Source organism: Pseudonaja textilis, chromosome 2 (genome assembly GCF_049901715.1).
Source record: "Pseudonaja textilis isolate UNSWEBS1 chromosome 2, rPseTex1.2, whole genome shotgun sequence".
Taxonomy (NCBI): domain Eukaryota; kingdom Metazoa; phylum Chordata; class Lepidosauria; order Squamata; family Elapidae; genus Pseudonaja; species Pseudonaja textilis.
The window spans coordinates 109,794,921-109,815,653 of record NC_141991.1 but is presented as its reverse complement, the minus strand read 5'-3'; the positions used below and the strand labels follow the sequence as shown (position 1 = coordinate 109,815,653).

General features: G+C 38.4%; 1 protein-coding gene across 3 annotated transcripts; it reads right to left on the bottom strand.

The window, feature by feature from the left end:
* Window positions 1–1,170: 1,170 nt before the first annotated feature.
* Window positions 1,171–19,353, bottom strand: DUS1L (dihydrouridine synthase 1 like). 3 transcript variants are annotated; one of them, XM_026701873.2, is made up of 14 exons: window positions 19,221–19,353; window positions 16,770–17,016; window positions 16,085–16,193; window positions 15,660–15,710; window positions 14,832–14,944; window positions 12,516–12,598; window positions 11,824–11,927; window positions 9,282–9,426; window positions 9,015–9,111; window positions 7,340–7,428; window positions 6,466–6,632; window positions 4,346–4,383; window positions 2,491–2,566; window positions 1,171–1,655 (listed from the first exon to the last, which is right to left on the bottom strand). In XM_026701873.2, the coding sequence occupies exons 2-14, from the start codon at window positions 17,007–17,009 to the stop codon at window positions 1,507–1,509; spliced, it is 1,461 nt and encodes a 486-aa protein (XP_026557658.1). In that variant the 5' UTR covers window positions 17,010–17,016; window positions 19,221–19,353; the 3' UTR covers window positions 1,171–1,506. The 3 variants fall into 3 exon arrangements, with proteins under 3 accessions (XP_026557658.1, XP_087781035.1, XP_026557657.2); XM_087924909.1 differs by having other exon boundaries at window positions 18,804–19,230; XM_026701872.2 differs by having other exon boundaries at window positions 18,916–19,230.
* Window positions 19,354–20,733: the final 1,380 nt, after the last annotated feature.

The following is a 20,733-nucleotide window of genomic DNA, read 5'->3' as shown; positions in this document are numbered from 1 at the left end:
CAACATTCTCTCAAGTGGCCTTCAAGTTCAAGGGCTGCTCTTGGCTGACTAAACAGCATGCAAGCCAGGGCATGTCATTGTTACTCTAAGGTAATTTATGAAGCTGTTAGAATATCTTCCTGGATCACAATATAGTAACAGGATTTTTTACCCTGAATTATTTCTGGTTGTTCAGGTGCCCAAATATTTAAAAGTTACGACGTTTACTTAGACATCAATTTAATTTAATGGCATTTATTTTGAAGAATCACAATAGTCTGATAAGGGTAAATAGTGTAATTTGTCCTAATGGCCTATCTGATATCCAGAGTGGAGTGTGGGTTTTTATAATGAGAATTACTCTTTCAGCAATATTAGTTCACAAACATGTCAATATTCCTGGGGTGATGTGCAGACAAACCCACAGAATGCTCAAAAACTTGGGTCTCTTGAAAGCAAATCACTTTGTATTTCTAGTGCATCTATTTTAAAATGAACTCTATTTCTTTTATGTCCTTTGAGATTAGTAAGTGTCCCAAGTAACTCTTTCCCAAGTAACTGATTAAAGAATGGGCTTATGCTTAGTCAATGTGCTTTATGATGTGTATAACCCGCTCTAATATACCATCCATCACAGAGGTGAGTAATCCTTTATCCAATTAGAGCCACATCTCTTAAGGGATAATCCACTGGAGGTATCCAAAGTTGGGCAAGTAAGCTAGGACCAAGCTAAGTTTCAGTGGAAATTCTTATTTTCTCTCTGGACTAACAGATTGCAAGGTAAGAACAACTAGCTATCCTTACAGGATCTTAAAAAGAAAGTTGGAAATCAGGCTAACAGCAATACCAAGTTAGGTCAGGAGCCATAGATTACCCACCTCTGTCCCAGTAGTAGAAATATTGTCTTTTCACTGTTCAAAATCAGCATGAAACACATAATGTGCTGCTTTCATTCTTGGCATCACTTGACTTGCTGATTTGCAGTTTTCCAACAAAGGCATAGTTGCAGCCACACTATTTTTATGAAGCTATAAAATCTAAATCCAATAGTCCATTACCCTGTTAATTAAGCCTTCCCTCTTTTGAGTTTTTACTGTCTTTTTACACTATCATCCTGCCTGTGCCCAATGCCAGCTTCAAATAAACCTTTTTTTTTCATAATTGTATTTTAGTTATAATATTCCAGAGAACTACTTTTATAAAATATTTATTTGCCAATTTTAAAACCATACATAAAGTTTAAAAGAGGCAGGTCGTATCTTTAGAGATGTCTCCAATGCAGCATTGTAAGGCCAGTATTCTGGCTCAGTCTTTGAAGTCTTTTCAATCATGGCATGAAAACTTTAATTGCATCCTTTTATTTCCATTACAGGACATTTCCCTGAGAAAGTAACTTTTTCTTAAGTAAAATGTGTCATTAATTTTAAAACAGGCCTTGTGGTGTCAACAGCTGTGTTTTGGAAGCAGAGGTTTCTTTGGCCCAGGGAGGGAGGGTAGTCAGAAGGTCCAGGAGGGCTTTCCAAGGTTTCATGCCACACCATTGATAGCTTCTTTAAGCAACATTGCTTCCTCCACCTCGCCTTGTTGTGTTGTCCGCTTAATATTTTCCATATGAGATTGGCCACTCTTCCACAAAATAGACCTTTCGTGTTTGGTTTTAAAAAGCAGACCGTGACCTGAAAAAAACAAAAAAGAAAAAGAAAATAAATCCTGAATGGGTAGTTGCTGAATAAGAAGTGGAAAATATTCCATTCAGAAGGTTGCTGTATTGAGCAGCAAACTAAAATGACCCCAAATATAAATGGCACTATCAATATGATCAAATGACTAAAGTGGAATAGACATGAATTTTAAAAAGCCACTGTGCAGAAAGTGATTATTTAAAGGGAAAGTAAAAAAAACAAAAAACAGGAATTTTATATCTTTATAATAAGACAGGATTCTCTCTAAAAGTTAAAGAAACGTTTATTCGTGACCACTTGCTGATCTGATCCTGTGAGTTATTTTTGTGTGACTTGATTAAAGAATGTGGCTTTGTATTAAAACTAATGTGGCTTTCAAAATTCATACAATTAACATTTTTAAAAATAAAATCCTTACAATTTAGCTCCTAAATCACATACATCAGATGAAAATAAAACCATAGCAGTTTTTTTTTAAATGATAGCAATTAGTATTTCAAAAGAGAGAATTACTTTGAAAGTAAATTTTACATACAGGATCATAGCTTAATCGACTGTCCTAGAATACATTCTAGGACAATTTGAGGAATAAAGGGTATCACTGTCAATTTGGATACAGTCTTTTTTTGGTAGGAAAATCTGATTTGATTTTATTAAATTAAGGATGTTATTTCCAGGAAATATTTCTGATTTGGCTTTGGGGTAAATGGTATTTGAAATGTAAGCTATATGTTTACACATGTAAAACATGCAACAGACTTTAAAATTCATTCCTTTAGAAGCACTTCGTTATTTTGAAAAACAGAGTTTTGGTTACGCAGGCACTCACCAGGACAATCTGCTGTCTCTCTGAAAGCTCTTTTCTTACAGCAGCCTCGACACAGATTAAATACACACTTGTTACCCTAGGAACAGATGCAAAATAGTTATCACATTGCCAATATGTGGGGGTAGTTAAAATTCTATGTAATCCCTGAACTAAAGTGTGAAATGAATCTAAAAACTGAGAAAAAAATTCTTAATAGACTGCAATTTCATAAGAAAAAGATAATTCACCCTCCCTTTAACAGAATTTACTGCTAATCCAGGAAAAAAGAGCAAGACTTAAAAGTCTGTTTCAAGCCTCCCAGGCTTTGCTGAAACCTTTCAAAATGTGTGTCTCTCATGCAGATTTATTTAAAGATCTAGAACAGTGACAAAGTGGACCCATCAATTTTAGAAGAATCTAGGTAAGCCTTACGCACCATGGCAAATCACATCACTACCATTAAAACATTGACTCTTGCTAACACTTCCTACCCATGTAAGTATTTGGACAAAATAGCCATCTACTCCCAAACTATACAGGTGTGGACTAAAGATTATGATATTAACTTTATGGTCCAGGCAGATTACCACACCTATATTGGGAGAAACATCCTACTGAAAAATAACCTTAATACATGAACTCTACTCCCCCACATTTTCACCCTGCAACAAGCTAGTGTCAAGAAACACTGCAGGTTATGGATTATCCTGATGATCTCAAGCCTCCCCAAGATGAAAATAACCAATGTTCCACCAGCTGAAAAGAATTACTGATAAGTTCGTATTTCAGAAGATGGGATTAGATTTAGAATAACTTTAGAATATCTTTTTAGCATAATTTATATAATCTGGTGGAAATAAAATCTATTAGGCCCTCTGACTAATAAAATAAACACACAAGCCAAAAGCCCAACAAATTCAAATGTTTAGTCAGTTATGATCCCACCATAGGCAGTACTAAATGCCATCTTTTCTTCCTGATCAGATGTTGACATCCCTGTATTATTTGTCTATAATTATCTTTGGGAAAAGAGAGCAAGGTCCAGTAGTTGATTATTCAGCACAATCACAGCAGATGGTTTATGAGTCAACTCCCTTATGGATATAAATCTATTCCTTCTTATTTAGTTTATCGATTCCTTCTATGTAGAAAATGTTAAGGAATCCATTAAAGATTTGGATAGCATTATGCTTCTCTTTACAGGTAGGCCTCGCTTAGCAACCATAATTGGGACCAGCAACTCCATCACTAAATGCTGCAGTTGCTAAGCAAAAATCATGTGACCATGACAGTCTTATGACTTCATTATCCCTTTGGTAGTTAAGTAAACCACCACAGTTGTTAAGTGAAACATCATGTAAGTGACATATTTTATGTTAGCCTTCTGTATTTAACACTGCTTATTGCAAGCCAATGGTGAAGCACAGCAATGGTGATCATATGATTGTAGGACACTGCATCAGTTATAAATGGGAATCTTCTAGAAAATAACAGGGCAGTAAGATTAGACTGGGATATGCTGTAGGGCTTTTAAGAAAACTGTACAGTTGTGTTAATGAAACCAGCAGGAATCAAGTCCGACTTGAAGACAGTGCCTTTTTGGCCTACCTTTCTAAACAAGCATCTTACATCATTTAAGCCTATAACAAGGACATATTATAATTACTTATTAACATAATGCTTATGATTTTATTTTAAAGACTAGAGGATGAAATAGTTTTAATCATTTAAATTTTTAGACTGCAATTTTACTGGGAGGAATATTATTGAAACTATGTTGTAGCAGATCCCTTGGCTCAACACAAAGATTTTAAGCATTTATCATTCAACTCTGGTTGTAACGATTAGCCCATTAATGAAATTTTTAAAGATTCACCTTTGGATTTCCACACTGATCACACTTTGCATATTTAGCTGAAACAAGGAAAAATGAATTAGTTTTCAGGTTATTTCAAACATTTCCCCTAAAAAGTGACATACAATTTCTGTCTCTTGAATTTAAAATCAATTCTGGGAAAAAAATAGTAAAAGAGATTTTTAAAGTACCCTAATTTAAATAAAAAGCTAGGAAAAGATGCTGACAATGAAAAAAAAATACAATACCTGTTGAAGGCAACACCTTTTAAAAGGCTAACAGGGTTACAAAAGAGCAGGATAGTATTTCTGCTTGCAACGCTTTTGTAATATTCAGTTGGCCTAATTAAGATGTTGCCTCAAATAGTTTTTGAAATTAAATGATCTACTATCAGTATTAGCTAAAAGACCTAACAGATGTATTGAAGAGAAAACAATATAGAGAACAAGACAACCAAGGATTAAATTTGTCAGTTAAAACTGTTCTTATAAAGATACTTGGAACAACACTTAAAAACATTCCACAATCAACAGAGGACCCACTCATGGAAAATGATCAATGCTTTTGTTCTGTCCCAAAATTTCAGGAATATCAAAATTTGTGATGCAATTACTCCCCTAACATGGTAGCATGCATTTTTATTTAACCATTAAAAAACAGACAAGCATAAAAAAAGAAAAGATATTGATAAGTGGACAGAGAAATTGTAAAAGTTGAATAATTGGTGCTTAGTATATTTTTGATAAAGGGTAAACCATAAAAAGCAGAATGCACTGAATTATTTTAAACAAAAAGCAACATTTTGGGGATCTTTTTACATCTCTGAGTTGAAAGCTGATTTTATGCTTGTCTATTTTTATTACTTAAAGATAAATCACAGGAAAACAAAGGAAAAAAAGAAAATTTATTGATAGATTAATTAACATTGATATTCACTGGTAATGAAATATTTAGTTTCTAAGGTCCCTTTTGTTACACTCTGGTATGTGATATTTATAAAGATTTAAATAGGTTACCTATCTCTAACTTCGGATCTTTTAATTAATTCTTTTTCCCCTTAAAAAACATACTCTTGTTTAAATTTGCCATATTGTATAATTATACACTGAAATTGTTCTTGCTTGAATTTAGTCAAACTTCTATTGTGAATATATGCTGTTAATTCTCCCATTGTTGCATATTCTCCAGGTTTAAATTCCCAGTCTGACACCATTGGAAATACCTCTTTTCCAAAGTTGCACTAAATTTATTCTTGGGACGGTTAATATGGATCTCGGTAAATTGTGGTATTTTTGTTGTTAGGTCCTGGAATTATGCCTAATTTTTTTTAAAAAGGACTAAATTCAAATTTTGGTTTCCAAACTTTTCTAAATAGTACTGTCTACAAGTAGCCCTATTTATCTGTCTATTCAAAGGAGCTGAATAGCATTGAAAATATGGACTTATGACCCATTCTTGCAGTTGTTACAGTACCCCTTCAATCACATGATCAAAATTTGGGTGCTTGGCAGCATGCCCACTTACAACCACAAGGACACCGCAATTGCAACTTCTCCTTTGGGCTATCTCGCTTCCCAGGTATTGTGACAATGGATGCGCTATTTAAAGAATGGCAGACTTATCCATTCCCATGAGACCAGGGTAAGATAAAAAGGTTTCTGAAGCATAATGAGAAAGGGATGTAAAGCTTGAAGGAATGACACATCCAGTGTGAAGAATATGAACTTCTGAAGCACTGCGAGAACTGGGCTTCTGCCATTCTCCAAATAGGAGGGTATTCCCCTACCACTGTTCTTTAATTGCTCTTCAAATGCGGCAAATACAAAACTCTGGCAGCTTTTGATCCTTTCTCTCCCAGCACAGCGATGGCATCTACTCCTTTACTGTCCCACCTGGTGCTAAGAAATCCCTGTCCCTCCATCTACCTTTGCCATGCACTTAAATACAAAGAGGGACTATTTGTTTAATGGCACAGTCCCCACATTTTCCAAATGTTTACTTGGTGACCTGCAGTTGCAGAAATTTTGAAAGATGCTGTTCCCTATGCTTGAAAAGAGATATTTTAGAAACATAAATCTCTAAGGCTCCTATTTTTAGTAGTTATACCCATTGACTATATTCTACATAGCTTTATAACTTACGTTTTAAGGAAGGATCAAAGCTTTTGTTGGGATTCCTTAACTTCTTCTTTTGTTTGTTTTTTGAGAGAGAATCGGAGTTCCCATCTTCTTCTTCCTCCAGAGCTCGTTTCCCCCGAGTAGTTCCTTCTATGCGAGATGGGGCAATTTTGTTGCACATTTCCTTAGGCCTGTGAAAGTTGAATATGAAAATATCTAAAATGCAAGGCAATAACTACTCTCTTTGCTAATACCACCAATTTAGGACCCTATAGAAACTCCTTAAAAATAGCAAAGCAGAGATACATGTCTCCTGCCATCTTTGTTCCATTATAGAAAAGATGAGAGGTCATGTGAGAGAAGACTGACTGGATAAACAGTGACGAATATCAGCTATAAAGATTAAAGACTATACCGAATAGTTTTTTTAAAAAATTCGCTTCAACATCAACTCCTTCAAAAATGTTGTTGCTCACGATCTCTTTTCACGATGTTGTTGCTTTACTGTTCTAATTAACAAAGAAAGTTGAGGACATCCATTTATGTTATTTCCAAGTAGCTAGGCCCCATAAAGCAATTCCACTAAGTGTGAGTAGAAATGCCCTTCTCTTTTGCATTAGAGTGGGTCAACCCTAGAGGAAAATGCTCGGACCTGAAGGAGTAACATACATGCACACCTCAATACACACAAGGATGGCTACTTGGAGGAAAAATATCACCTGTTGTAATTATCATTACAGCTGTTGTTACATGGCAGAATGGAAGAAAGTCAAGAGTGCGATGGACAGGCTTCTTATCATTCCAGTGCTATGTTCCTTCACCTTGAGGATGACTTTGGTAAAGTGTACATATTGCAGAAATTAATCGGTCAAATTAACAATGCAATATAAGCACTCACCCTGGTCTTAGGTATGGCTGACAAATCCAGTGAAAGAAAGGTAATCCTCCCTTTGGCTTCTCTTCTTCCTTCAAATGTGCTATTTCTTCCTATATAGAGAGTAGAAGCAATGAGAAATTCAATTTTTATAGGGAAGAACCACCCTAGCCCGAGCAAAAATGAAAATAAAAACAATGCATAAACCAATACATAAGGATGTATTAACCCAGAGTTCCCCAACTTTTCCGGCCTTGTGGTCTGGCAGGGGGAGGGCTAGAGGGGATGGTTCTGCACGAGCGGTGGGCAAGCGTACACATGTAGGTCCATCTAGGTGAGCACTGGGCACGCGTGTCTGCCACTTGCACAAATGGTGCCGCTGTACACGTGCTCACCCTCTGCTTATGCAAGTGGGTTTGCATGCATGTGTTTGCCTGTCCATTCTGCTGTCTGACTCCAAATGGCTCAAGGACCAGTTGTGAGGAATCCGGTATTAAACTATTCAATGAAACTAGAAAATGGAGTCTGGAAATAGTATGCTTGTGCATTGCTTTGGATTTGAATCCAATAATTTGTGGGCAACTCTTTGATGTAGTCATGGCTGTTCCCAGGATTGTGTTTCCTTGGAGCAGGGCTGTCAAACTCCCGCCCCACGGCCCGGATGCGTCACGCTTTGGCCATGCCCACGCCCTGTTTAGCAAAGGGAAAAAGGTCCCGATATGTCATGTGACACCACTGTGATGACATGAGTTTGACATCCCTTTTGGGGAGGATGAAGAATCTTCAAATGCGTTAAATAAAAGTAATACTTATCGGGTAATCCAGAAGGTTAGTGTAGTTATTTAGATCAAGCATTGTTCACCTTCTTGGATAGGAAATTTTGAGAACTGGCAGCACGCTGGAATACAACCTTCATCACAGAAGGTAAGCCAGCCATTTAGCAGAAGTTGTCCCCATCATTCATTCACCCTGCCTCTTTTTCCTACTCATCATGAACCTTACTCACAAGTGCTGTTTCTCTGAGAATCAACTTCCAGCTCTTATTCTTTCTTACACATTCCTTTACCCCTACTCACACAAAGACACCAAAATATATCTATTCCAACTCTACTGCTAACCCCTGCCCTCCCCATACGTTCTGCATGCTCCTTAGCTATCAACAATAGCAGTGGCAAAGCCCTCTTTCCTGTTTTGCTTCCTTTTTCTATTTTTAGTAAGTCTCCAAGCAGACAACCTGTATAACCTGCCTACTTGCTAACTCTATTTTTTAAGAAACCCAGTGGGCCCAGCTGTAGCCCAGGAGCAATAGGAAGAAATAAAGAAAAAGCAACTGGTTAAAATCTGCTATGATTATTACACACTTTCAGTAATAAGTTGTTGTTAAGAGACATCAGCTTATCTTGTTTGACAAATGAGAGGTCCTATATGTCAACTCATAAAACATTCCTATGCCTGTTTTCAAGTTGCCATAAACAGGGGGAGTGGAAATCTGAAGAAGCATTATGGCAGTTTAAAACCAGAAGTACATCCCACTCTTATCTACAAAGATTGTAGCTAGGCTATCAGATCTTCTGGCTTGAGGCTCATGATTTAATTGAGGCTCATTATTTAATTAGGGCAATCACAGGAACCCTATGTACCAAACTTTTCCCCATGAAAAGTTCAGGGCTATTGCAACACTCAAAGCATCAGCTGGTACCTGGCAATGCAACTTCAGCTCCCTGTTGACAGCCAAGAGTCCTTCCAGTGTTTTCACTTTTGCTAATTCATCACGTAACTGCTGGTGAACCTGCAACCTGAGGGAAACCAACAGAAGTCATAAAGAGGAGATTTCAGTCTAATCTTAGAACGTGAGATGTACAGCTTCAGTTCTCCACTGCCATGAGATTCCGTTCCTTATACTCATGGGGTTGGAAATCTGCTGAGAGATATCGCACAAAATAGCACAAACAGCAGAATCACTCACGTGTGATGCCAAAGCTTGAAGAGATGAGCTCTGACATAGGACAACGGGCAAGGATATTGCTGTACTATGTCTAGGTATTCCTCAGCCACCTCCCAGACGACAGGATTTCTTCCTTCAAATAAAGCGGGATTATGAAGATTGCCCTCTAAAAAAAAGAAAAAAAAAGGTAAGCAGTTTGGCCTTAGCTGAAGGATTCCCAGTGGGAATTAGCTAGTGCTGAGGGGAGTTAGAAAGCAAGAGCAAGTTAAGCACTTCCTTCTCTTGCTTCCAAACCTGTCATCCAAATATTCCATATTCCCAGTGCCTCTGCAATCACACTTTGGAAACCCGAATTAATGTCTAAATTACAGGTAGTCCTCGCTTACTGATTGTTCATTCGGTTACTTCTCAAAGTTACAACAGAGCTGAAAAAGGAAAATGTCAACCGGTCCTTGAATTTGTAGCTGTGGTAGCTGATCATGTTCCTGTGATCATGACTGGGAACTTGACGACTAGCAGTAGGATGTCACATGATCACATGATTGCAATGAACTCCACAACCAGCTTCCAACCAGCAAGTCAATGCGAAAGCCAGCAGGAAGTTGTAAGTTGCAGTATCATCATGTATAATAATAACATGTATAATAGTTCATCATAACATGCATCGTTCATTTCACAACCACAGCTGATGAGATAAGTTGAGGATTGTTATGTGATGTTTCATGTTAAAACTGCATTGCTTAGTAATGGAGTTGTCAGTCGCAATTATGATTGATAAGGATTAACTATATGTTGCTCACTCATTCGTATTTCTCAACACAAAATTAAAATCTGTTTCTTGCTATTTCAGAACAGTAGAGATTGTTTTAATCTATCATTTTACCTCTTCTGTGAAATTAATTAAGCCTTATTTATCCGATATTCTCATGGAACTTCATAGTTAGCATAGTTAGTTAATTAGCCCCAATCCTTCAACTATCCCGACTTTTCAAAATTAATATTTCAATCACTTTCATTAGTATTAATAGGGAGGGGTGTACAAAATGTTTCATATTAAACTGCTTTCAAGCATGAGTTTTGCAAAATGGGCTGTTTCACACATTGTGGAAGCATTTCAAGTTCATTAGCCGCCCATATGTGCTTGATAGCGAGATGAGTGGCACATAAATTTAATAAATAAATTAAATACATAAATTTCAATACCTCTTGACTGCTTGAAAGCAGGATGCTTTGCAAAAATTTTGTGATCAAACTATTTTGAGATGAACCATTTTCACACTCCTGGACAATCACCAATGTTTCAGGAAAAGCACTTCTCTTCCAGAATCCAAATGCAAGCTAAGAGGTGTTAATATGTATATACAACCGTATTTCATATCTTTTGTTTCTCCATCTAAAACAATAGATTTTATATGCAAACTCAAATTCATATTTAAATAAACTATTCAATAAGCATGTTATAATAGCCCGACATTCAAATCTTGTAAGAGCAGCAGATGTCTTCAAACTGTGCTCCGTGGAACCCAGGACTCCCCAACAACTTGATACAGTCCCTTGAAAGTCTAAGGGGTTGAGGGGGGCGGGAAAAGACCACTTGAACCCAGCCAATTTTCTATCACTGGAGCTTTACAACCAAATCAGGGGGTTCAGGAATTTTAAAAAAACTAATAGGTTCCTTCCCCTGCAAACCACTAAAAAAAAAAACCTTGTTGTACAGGATTAATTACCTTCTCCACTTTTTAAATTAAAGCACTATGCATTCCGAAGGATGTACCGGTTAAGTCTTCATGCCATGAACGATACCCATGTCTCCTTTAGAGTCATCTTATCAGTAGAAAAGCATTTGTTTTTCCTAGTAAGGCCTACGCATTTTTTCATCAAGATTCCATGTAATGCCTATGCACCTTGGAGCTCTTGTTCCTGGCTCATCTGGATGCAAGAGACCAATGTCTCTGCTGACTGCCGGGGGTTCAATCCCCACTGACTCAAAGTTGACTCAGCCTTCCATCCTTCCAAGGTTGGTAAAATGGGGACCCAGACTGTTGGGGGGCAATAGGCTGACTTTGTAAACTCCTTAGAGAGGGCTATAAAGCATGTAAAGTGCTATATAAGTCTTAAGTGCTATTGCTATTAACTGCTAGCTTTAAAAATTAATCATTTTGAATCCTCTTCAGTTGTTAGTACCTTTTGTGTGAGTACAGTAACTATCTGTACTCTTACAGTAACTATCCTATTTTTCCAATGGTCAATATTAATGTTTGGATGCGTCACCAAGTCTTTATGGTAGATTGGAAGAAACAACAACTAGAATAGCAATAGTGGAAGAAACCCACTTCAATATTGTTGCAAGAATATTACACCACTATGTTCCCAAAATCACCAGGAGTCTTGACAGAAGATTATGTTATCATATTTGGCACTGCTGGTCTTTGCTTGGAAGATTTAAATTGCCGTTTTAAAGGATAATGAAAGCCACAGAAACCGCAGATAGCCACACTATGAGCAAGAATGCTTATCATTTAACCTCAACAGTGAGATTGAAGAGTTTCTTTTTCTTTCCTACCTGCGCTCATCACGCCCTGAACTCCTGTCTTCTGAATACACCGTTCCACATCTTTGAGGTATTGAATATTCCCATTTGCAAAAACAGGTATTTTTACAGCCTTTCTATGACAGCAAATGGAAAAGGAAAGGTAATGCATAAATAATAGAAACTTTTAAGAGCAACAAACTCTTAGACTCACCAGATAATATTTTCTTTAAATTGAAGGCTTTCAGTGCCCTGAAAAAACCTTTTTAACTAACACTGAACTTGAGGACCAAAAGGAGGGACCTTGTCTCTCTCTTCCAAGTTACAACATTCCTTCCAAGATAAAATACTCAAGTCCTACTGACAATTACTGTGCTCAGAGAACTAAAGGGCAGAACCTCTGGCCTTTCCCATTGGTCAAGATGTCACAGTTAGAGAACAGATAGTAAAAAAAGAATAACAGAAAATCGACGTAAATGCCATGTGGCTCACAATTTTATTTCATTCTGGCTGTGAGAAACTAATCTGCTGCCTTTCTCATAGTCCCTCTATTATTCTTCTCTAATGAGTCTCGCCTTCTGCAGAAAATAAATTTAAAGACAGGGTCCATTTCTTTGCTTTAATTCATGTGGGCCCATTGGGAGGCAGTAAACAAATACAGTGAATCAATCTACATACATTCAGAAGTACAGGGTCCCTTCCCCAGGGTAGCTATAGGTATTTACCTCACCGCCTGTATGTGTTCCCAGGAAGCCACACCAACAAGAGGTCCCTTCTGTTCCTTAGTGCGCCCATGTACAGTTAGAAGCTACAACAAAATTGTATTTGTCTTTCAGTGTGAATGAGACAAACAATCTTAGAAAATATTTAATTTCTCTGTAATGCGAGCTGGGTTTTTTTAAACAAAGTCAGGAATTCCAAATTCCACATCTAATTTCTTCAGATAACATTACAGATAGTCCTCAATTTACAACCACAACTGACCCTGAAATTTCTGTTGCTAAGTAAGGTAGCTGCTAAGTGAGTTTTGCCCCATTTTAAAACTTTTTGTCACAGCTGTTAAACTGCAGCTGTTAACTGAATCATGCAATTCAGTGAATCTGGCTTCCCCCATTGACCTTGCTTGTTGGAAGCCAGCTGGGAAGGTTACAAATGGTGATCATATGACCTCAGAACACCTGAAGGTCATAAATATACACCAGTTGTCAAAGGCCCAAATTCTGATCACGTGACCATAAGGATACTGCAATAGTCATAAGTATGAAAACCGGTCATGACTCATAAGTCACTTTTTTTCAGTGCCACTGTAACTTTGAATGGTTACTAAGCAAACGGTTGTATGTCGAAGACTACTGCACAGGTAGTCCTTGCTTAACAACCACAAATGGGACAGGCAACTGCATCATTAACAATGGGACAGTTAAGCAACGCATCATGTGATCATAATGGACTTATGACCTCACTTCCACTGTGGTCATTAAGCAGATCACCTATGATCATGAAGCAAGATGTCATGTGACTGCAACTCGCAATTTCACTGCCAGCTTCTCCATTGACAGAAGCCAGCTGTGAAGTACACAGATGCCATAGAAAATGTGACCATGAGATGCTGCAACAACTGGTAACGCAGTTGCAAAGGGGTTGAAACTCTATCACATGTCTGTTGGGATGCTGTAATAGTCAGAAGTATAAGGAACAGTCATAAAGCTACTTTTCCAGTTCCATCATCACTTTGAATGATGGATAACAGGGCAATTGTTAAGCGAGGACTATCTGTATATTTTTCCTCACATACTAAAGCTTATTGGAAGATGGAAAATCCATATCTATTTTATATAAGAAGATTAATAACTTGTTACTGACATCAAACCACATTATCTTGACTTGTATGCTATTATTTGGCCAATACCTTCTAGTTAGTGGGATGAGAGCAGCAGTATATTAGCCATATTAGAGATCCTGAGCTAAATCTGAGCTTTAATTGCATTTGTCATACATGTTGAAATTCATCAGTATTAATCTTATTAGTATGGTATTAACTCGGCAGAATGCTGAATATGGCAAGAGACTAAGGCTTGTAACATCACACCTAAATGACTGTGGGCAGTTTGAAAACCCGTACACTGCCATGTAAAGCTACAATATATTGTTGGCTCTGAACCCAAGTAATTGTTATGTTAGCAGTAATCGTTAACTGACTTTGTAAAGTAATAAGGAACAATCACAGACCAGGGTAGTTGGATTTAACCAAAACACTGGGAATTTCTAAACAATATCAAAAAAAGAACAAGTAATAGAATTTGCATACCTTGGTAGAATGTTTACAAAGGCTTAGAAAATGGAGATGAAACATTAAAATAAGTAAAGGCTGACAGACAGACCATGGGACTTAATGTTTCTGGTGTAGGAATGAATGTTTGTTGGAACAAGCAAAATTCACTATGGGTAATAGCATACTTTTTCCCACTTCACTGCACAGAAATGAGAATTGGCTATGTCAAGAAAAACAGAAAAAAGTTAAATGCAGGAGGAAAAGGATTACTTAAAAAGCAAGGGAGGTAAAATAAGAACAGATGTGGTCAAGAATTAAGGAGTGGTTAACAAATGTGGTTTGAACACCAAAGTGAGTAACCAGTATGAAAAACTATGCTGACGTGGTTTGATCATAAAGAGAATGAATATTAAATAGTCAAGCCAATACATGTAAGTGAACAAACTTAGAAGAGAACTGAAAAGTAACAACTGAATAAATTCTATATCATTCTCAAAAAGACAGAAGTTGAATCAACTAAAGACAATGTATGAAACTATGCGCAGATGTGGTGAAAGAATGGGTTTTCAAGGATAAAATGTGGAGAGGTAGAGTGAACAGTATCAGTGTAAAGTAACGTTTTCCCATGTTTGATTTATGTCTGAGTTTACATTTTCCTTCCTACTTTTCTGAACTTTGTATAACAGTTAAGCTGGAGGAGAATAGCATGATAAATATGTACATATACATATAATTAATACATCAAAACAAACTGTAATGAATTCCTTACCTGACAACCAGCTTTCTCTAGCAATTGAGCATATTTCACAGTTTTACTAATTTCTGGGAAAACACGGATTTTGCATGTAACAGGTACAGAGAGCTTTTCATTAGCCAATGCAACTGGAAAACAAGAGAAAGAAACTGGTTGAATCCAGAAATTATATTACTAGCAAAATAACTGCAATCCCATTTTCTGGTGCTCTACATTCATTAACCACACAGCATAAATTGCTGCATGTATTCATTATTACAGGAATAAATAACTACTAGGCCCTAATGTCCCTTTGTGCATCAATTCTACATTTGCAAAAAGGTTCTGTGGATGAAAGAACTGTCTATAGTGGATGGATAATCCACCATCTACTGTCTATAGTGTCAGTGACCCCAAAGCAATGATATACTTTAAAAATATGAGCAAGAGGCGTATCATATTGGTTACTGCACCATTTCAACTCAGTGTTGGGTTGAACAGTCCTCTGCATTGGGAAATCAGGAATCATCTGCCAGTCCTATTTTATTTTATCATATTAACTATAATAGTCTTCTACTCATAACTAGCAAGACACAACTTTATATACAGCAGATGTATGAGGATCCAGTCCAGTTAACTGTTGGCGGAATTACCTTGCATCCAGCAAACCCTACAGAATTTTTTTTTTGTATTGTCAAGACAGAGGGACCAGTTACCAAAATCTATGTTTATAGTTTGCTGTGTCATCCCAAAGCATGGGTGCAGTATAAATCTTTTGCACAGGAGTCCCAAGGACAAATATAATGCATTTTGGTTCTACTCTTCTCCCGTTCCATCTAATGTTCAAGAACTTTCAGGACCTACTCATTCTTTGAAGAAGGTCCCACTCCTCTTGCAGGAACGCTCCATAGTGACCTAGAAGAAAATCCAAAGAATTATGCCCTAATGTTAGATACATAAAATAGCTACAGCACTTTGTTCTTTTTAGGCTCAAGAATAAAGATGGACAATATATTGGAGAAATAAAACGACTGATTCTAGGGGAAAAAGTGACAAATTACACAAGAAAAAAATGACTGTGCATGGCAAGCATAGATGATGTAGAAGATAATCTACAAGATGGCTTTTCCTAGAGAGTTCACAATGACAGGTATTTTTTATGTAGTCAAAGGGAGTTAGGCTGGATTTGATGGCACTTTACTAACTCATTCCTTTCAAGGGAGGCAGGTCCTGGATCAATGTATGCAGTTTTGTGGCTTAAATTACTTTAGATTCCAACTTATGCATACCTCTTTTTGCAATCATCTGAGGACACCCCAGATTCAAGTCAACTGCATCACAGTAGTCTTGAGCTAACAAGGCAGCCTCGACAAACACTTCTGGATCATTGGCACAGAACTGTAAAAGAAATATATAAGCCAAATAGTAAGCTAGCATTTATTTTAACATCAAAATAACAGAAGCATTTAGCACATTTATAAAAGGTCACTATGCTATTAAACACCTTCTGTATTGTGCTATTAAGCATGACAAAATATTTTATATACTTGTCCTTCCCAATCTAAGTAATATTGTTGTGACTACCTGACAAGTTCTGATTATAACTTTCCAGTTAAAAACTCCTTGATTCATCATAATAGCATCACCTTTTTCCCACAACTACCACCATGTGGGATAAGTTGGCTGGGAGAGAGCGGTTGCTCAAAAGTCATCTAATGAGTATGAGTGACTGAGGATGGGCTTGAACCTAAGTCTTCTTTGTCTTAGTCCAACATCTTAATTCTTATATCACACATGCTGAGATTACAATTCTTAGCACTACAGTAAATGTCTGTGGATTATAGAAATTAGTCCTTGAGTGGATGCATTAATTATTTTAAAATTATTTTTTTCTGAAATATTGTCACACAATACAGAAAAATGACTGTACAACAAAGATATGAAAGCCCATTGAAATCATCTGGTCAGTATTACCTGTACAATCAAAGGTCTGTCTTCCGGGCACACTTCACAATACAAGTTTTCCTTACGATAGTTGGCATCTCTGACAAAGACCTGAGCATGCAGCATAGGAGTATAACATAGGTGGGCCCCATGACGGCGGCTTAACAGTCTCCAAGCCAATTCGCTTTGGTCCACCATGGGAGCAACAACAAAACGGGCCCCTCTCAGTGTGTTTTTCCAAAATTCAAAGCCCTTGGATTTGGGCATCATCCTTTCACTGAAAAGAAATACAAACAGTAAATATTAATATCCTCTTATTCATCTTAGAAGGTAATTTTAATATACATTAACTGTATTCAGCAACTGATATTAGTTTTTTCACATGGTATCCGTTTACTGTTTCAATCTATTATTTGTGTTGTCTTTAACACCTACATACAGTAGTCAAATGCTCAACACTGAGCATTCAAAGAAAAAAGATCCAGACTTCTGTTGACTCTTTGCAACCTCATGGACCACAGCATGCCAGACCCCCATCCTCCACTGTCTCCCTGAGTCTGCCCAACTCATACCAACTGCCTCAACAGCACTATCTCATCTTCTGATGTCCCCTTCTCCTTTTGCCTTCAATCTAGCCCAACATCAGAATATTTTCCAATGAGTCTTCTCTTCTCATTTGGTGGCCAAAGTATTTGAGCTTCAGTATCTGTCCTTCCAAAGAACAGTCAGCGTTGATTTCCTTTGTGTGTGTGTGTGTGTGTGTGTGTATACACACACACACACACATAAAATTATATAAAAATTAGAATGGAATGGGAAAAGGAATAGAATTAGAATAGAATAACAGAGTTGGAAGGGATCTTGGAGGTCTTCTAGTCCAACCCCATGCTCAGACAGGAAACCCTATACCATTTCAGACAAATTGTTGTCCAATTTCTCCTTAAAAACTTCCAGTGTTGGAGCATTCACAACTTCTGGAGGCAAGTTGTTCCAATGAGTAATTGTTCTGCCAGGAAATTTCTTCTTAGTTCTAGGTTGCTTATCTCCTTGATTAGTTTCCATCCATTGCTTCTTGTCCTGCCTACAGTTGCTCTGGAGCATAAATCTGACTCCTTCTTCTTTATGGAAACCCCTGAGATATTGGAATACTGCTATCATGTCACTCCTAGTCCTTATTTTCATTAAACTAGACATACCCAATTCTAGCAACTGTTCTATATGTTTTAGCCTCCAGTCCCCTGGTCCTCTTTGTTGCTCTTCTCTGCACTCTTTCTAGAGTTCTCTTTTACAATGTGGAAACCAAAACTAGATGCCAAGTGTGGCCTTAACAAGGCATTATAAAGTGATACTAACACTTTGATTGTATCCCTCTATTAACGCAGCCCAGAACTGTGTTGGCTTTTTTGGCAACTGCAGCACACTGCTGACTCATATTTAAGTGATCATCCACTACATAGCAACTATATTATTTAAATTATATACTTAACATTTGTTAACAAAATTGCTGAATAGCAAAGATTCTGTAGTTTAGGATAAATTTCCTACAACTTTTATATTCTATGATTACTATTTTATGATTGTGAAGATCCTGCAGAATAATGCAGGATTGTAAAGCAGGGTTCTGTAAATCTTGTTTTATAATAGTACAACATACCACATTTTATTTTCCTTAATTTTGTAATCTAACTTGCCCTACCAGAGCTTATTAATTTTATCTTGAGAATTAAAATCAAATTAAAACAATGGTAACTAGAAAAACAGCCCTATGAAACACTTCTATCTTCTTGGCTGCAGGGAAACCAGATCTGCCAGATCAAAGCTTAAATATAAGTGACAAGTTATTTGACTGTTTCTTGTGTGTGAAATTCACATATTTTGCAATTAGTTTCTCTCTCTTCCCCCTTCTATTTAGGGAAATAGAGAAAGCCGTTATCTGATAATGGCAAAACTGGCATATCATTTTTACAAGGCGAGGGAGCCAATCTCTATATGACTGGATTACCTTTTGATGATGGTCAAGCATTAATCTATACTAGATCTAGCGGGGAAAGCCAAATATCTTACATAGGGAGACTTCGTATGATTATCTAAGAGAGGAAAGAGCGAAGGCTCTGTGTAGTGCCTTGTTGTCTCCATGCGGCAAGGGGAGCCCATGCCGGCTTCCATCTAGATTCACCTTTTTGAAAAGCGGCGGCGGCGAAAAGGCGCTACGTTACAAAGCGGGACCCCGCTCACGGTCCTGCCGCTTGGCCAAACCAGCCCAAGCCCCGAGCTCATTTCCCAGCCCTGCTCTTCAAAGAGGGCAGCCCTCTGTAATAAAAACCAGGCCAGGAGCCCAGTCCGCCTCCCTTCCTCCGGCACCTCAGCACCCCCGCTACCCTTCCCCTCCGTCCGCCCAAGCCGGAGCCCCGATTGCACCCGACCCTGAGACGCCGTGGCTGAGACCAGGCGGGGCCATTAAGCCCCCCTCAGAGAACGCACCAGTCATTTCAGTCCGGCCCGCGTGGGAAGGCGTAACCTCGAACAGGCCCCCCTCGGAAACGACGGCGCGGAAGAAAGAGGCCAGGCGGCTTCTTCCCGGTCGCCCGGCAAAGCCTCCCTCCTCTGCCGGAAGGAAAAACCACGAGAGGAACTTCCTGCTTTTATCGCGGGGCGATACTTCTTAGCAGGGTTCGGGTATCTTATCTCACGACTCAATTTGTGTTTTAGCGCGTATGTGAATCCAGTCAAGGGCATCAACGGTTAAACGAGAGGAGCCATAATTCCCCCCACCTCCTTCCCAGTTCCCTGAAAGTTATAGAGCATAAGCGCACCAACGTGCCTTGTTGCAATGTACTGGTACTGACTGATACGGTAAACGTGGCAATGCTCAACCTTGTAAAAGTGATGGATGGACAATGGAATGTAGCCACGTGATAAGGTGCTGTGTGAAAAAGTACTAGCTGGAGAAACGGAGAAATGAGAGTAATATGGGAGAAACGAAAGTTATGGAGATAAGAGTAATTGGGAGGAGCTAAGAAGTAGGAGCATAAGATATCAGCTATGGCATAGGTGTGCATTAGCATAATTATGTAGAAAGCTTCTTTGTCCTGCTATGACGTATGCATGTAGCCTATAAAAGGAGTACCCACCATTATTAAAGTGCCTTTTTCATCCTGAGTAAACACTGGTGCCGTGTGTTTATTTATTTACCATGTGAGTCCAGACCCTGTCGTCGCCAGGAAGCAGGCAGTGAAAAGCCACAACTGGTGACCCCGACGTGATCCAGCAGGACGAGCCAGCTGCAGCTCAGGGACGCCTTGTGTTACGGGTCCCTCTCCAGGAATCTCCAGCAAAGAAGATATCCTCCCATAGCAAAGCTGTATCTGGCTGCATCCTTACAACGTGGAAAAGCTCACAGCGTGACTTCAGGAAGGAGTGCGCTGCCCTGACTCATCTTGCGCACTGGAAGAATCAGCTAGCGCGTCGCAGGTATGGGCTCCCCAATTTCGAAGGCTCTGTCCAAGCATGTGGAAGAGCTTCACTTTTTAGTCAGGAAGGCGAACAAATCGCAGAAACTTAGCGGCACAATGATCTATTCTATATCCAAAAAAGCCATCATTAAATTCCTTGTGTTTCTTGAAAAAAATTACCCCGCTTATCCAGAAGGTGGCACTCTAAGACAATCTATTTGGGAAGAAATAGGAAAATACATCCACAAGCCTCCGGGAGCCCCCCCTGAAATCCTTTACGCCTGGAGAGCTCTTATGAATGCTATTAATATTCTTTATCCTCCCTCTGACTTAACTCCTGATCCGATTCTTGAAAATTCGGATCAGCCTCCTCCATCTCCTAAAAATTCCCTGCCTTCTTTAGAAAAAACTTCTCCACCTCCTGATCCCCCACTCCCTCCTTCCTGTCCTCCTCCCTACAACTCTCTTGTTTTTGATGTTAACCCTATCCACTCCAATGATCCTCTTGCTTCCTTGCCTGTTCGTAACACCTTTCAGAAAGC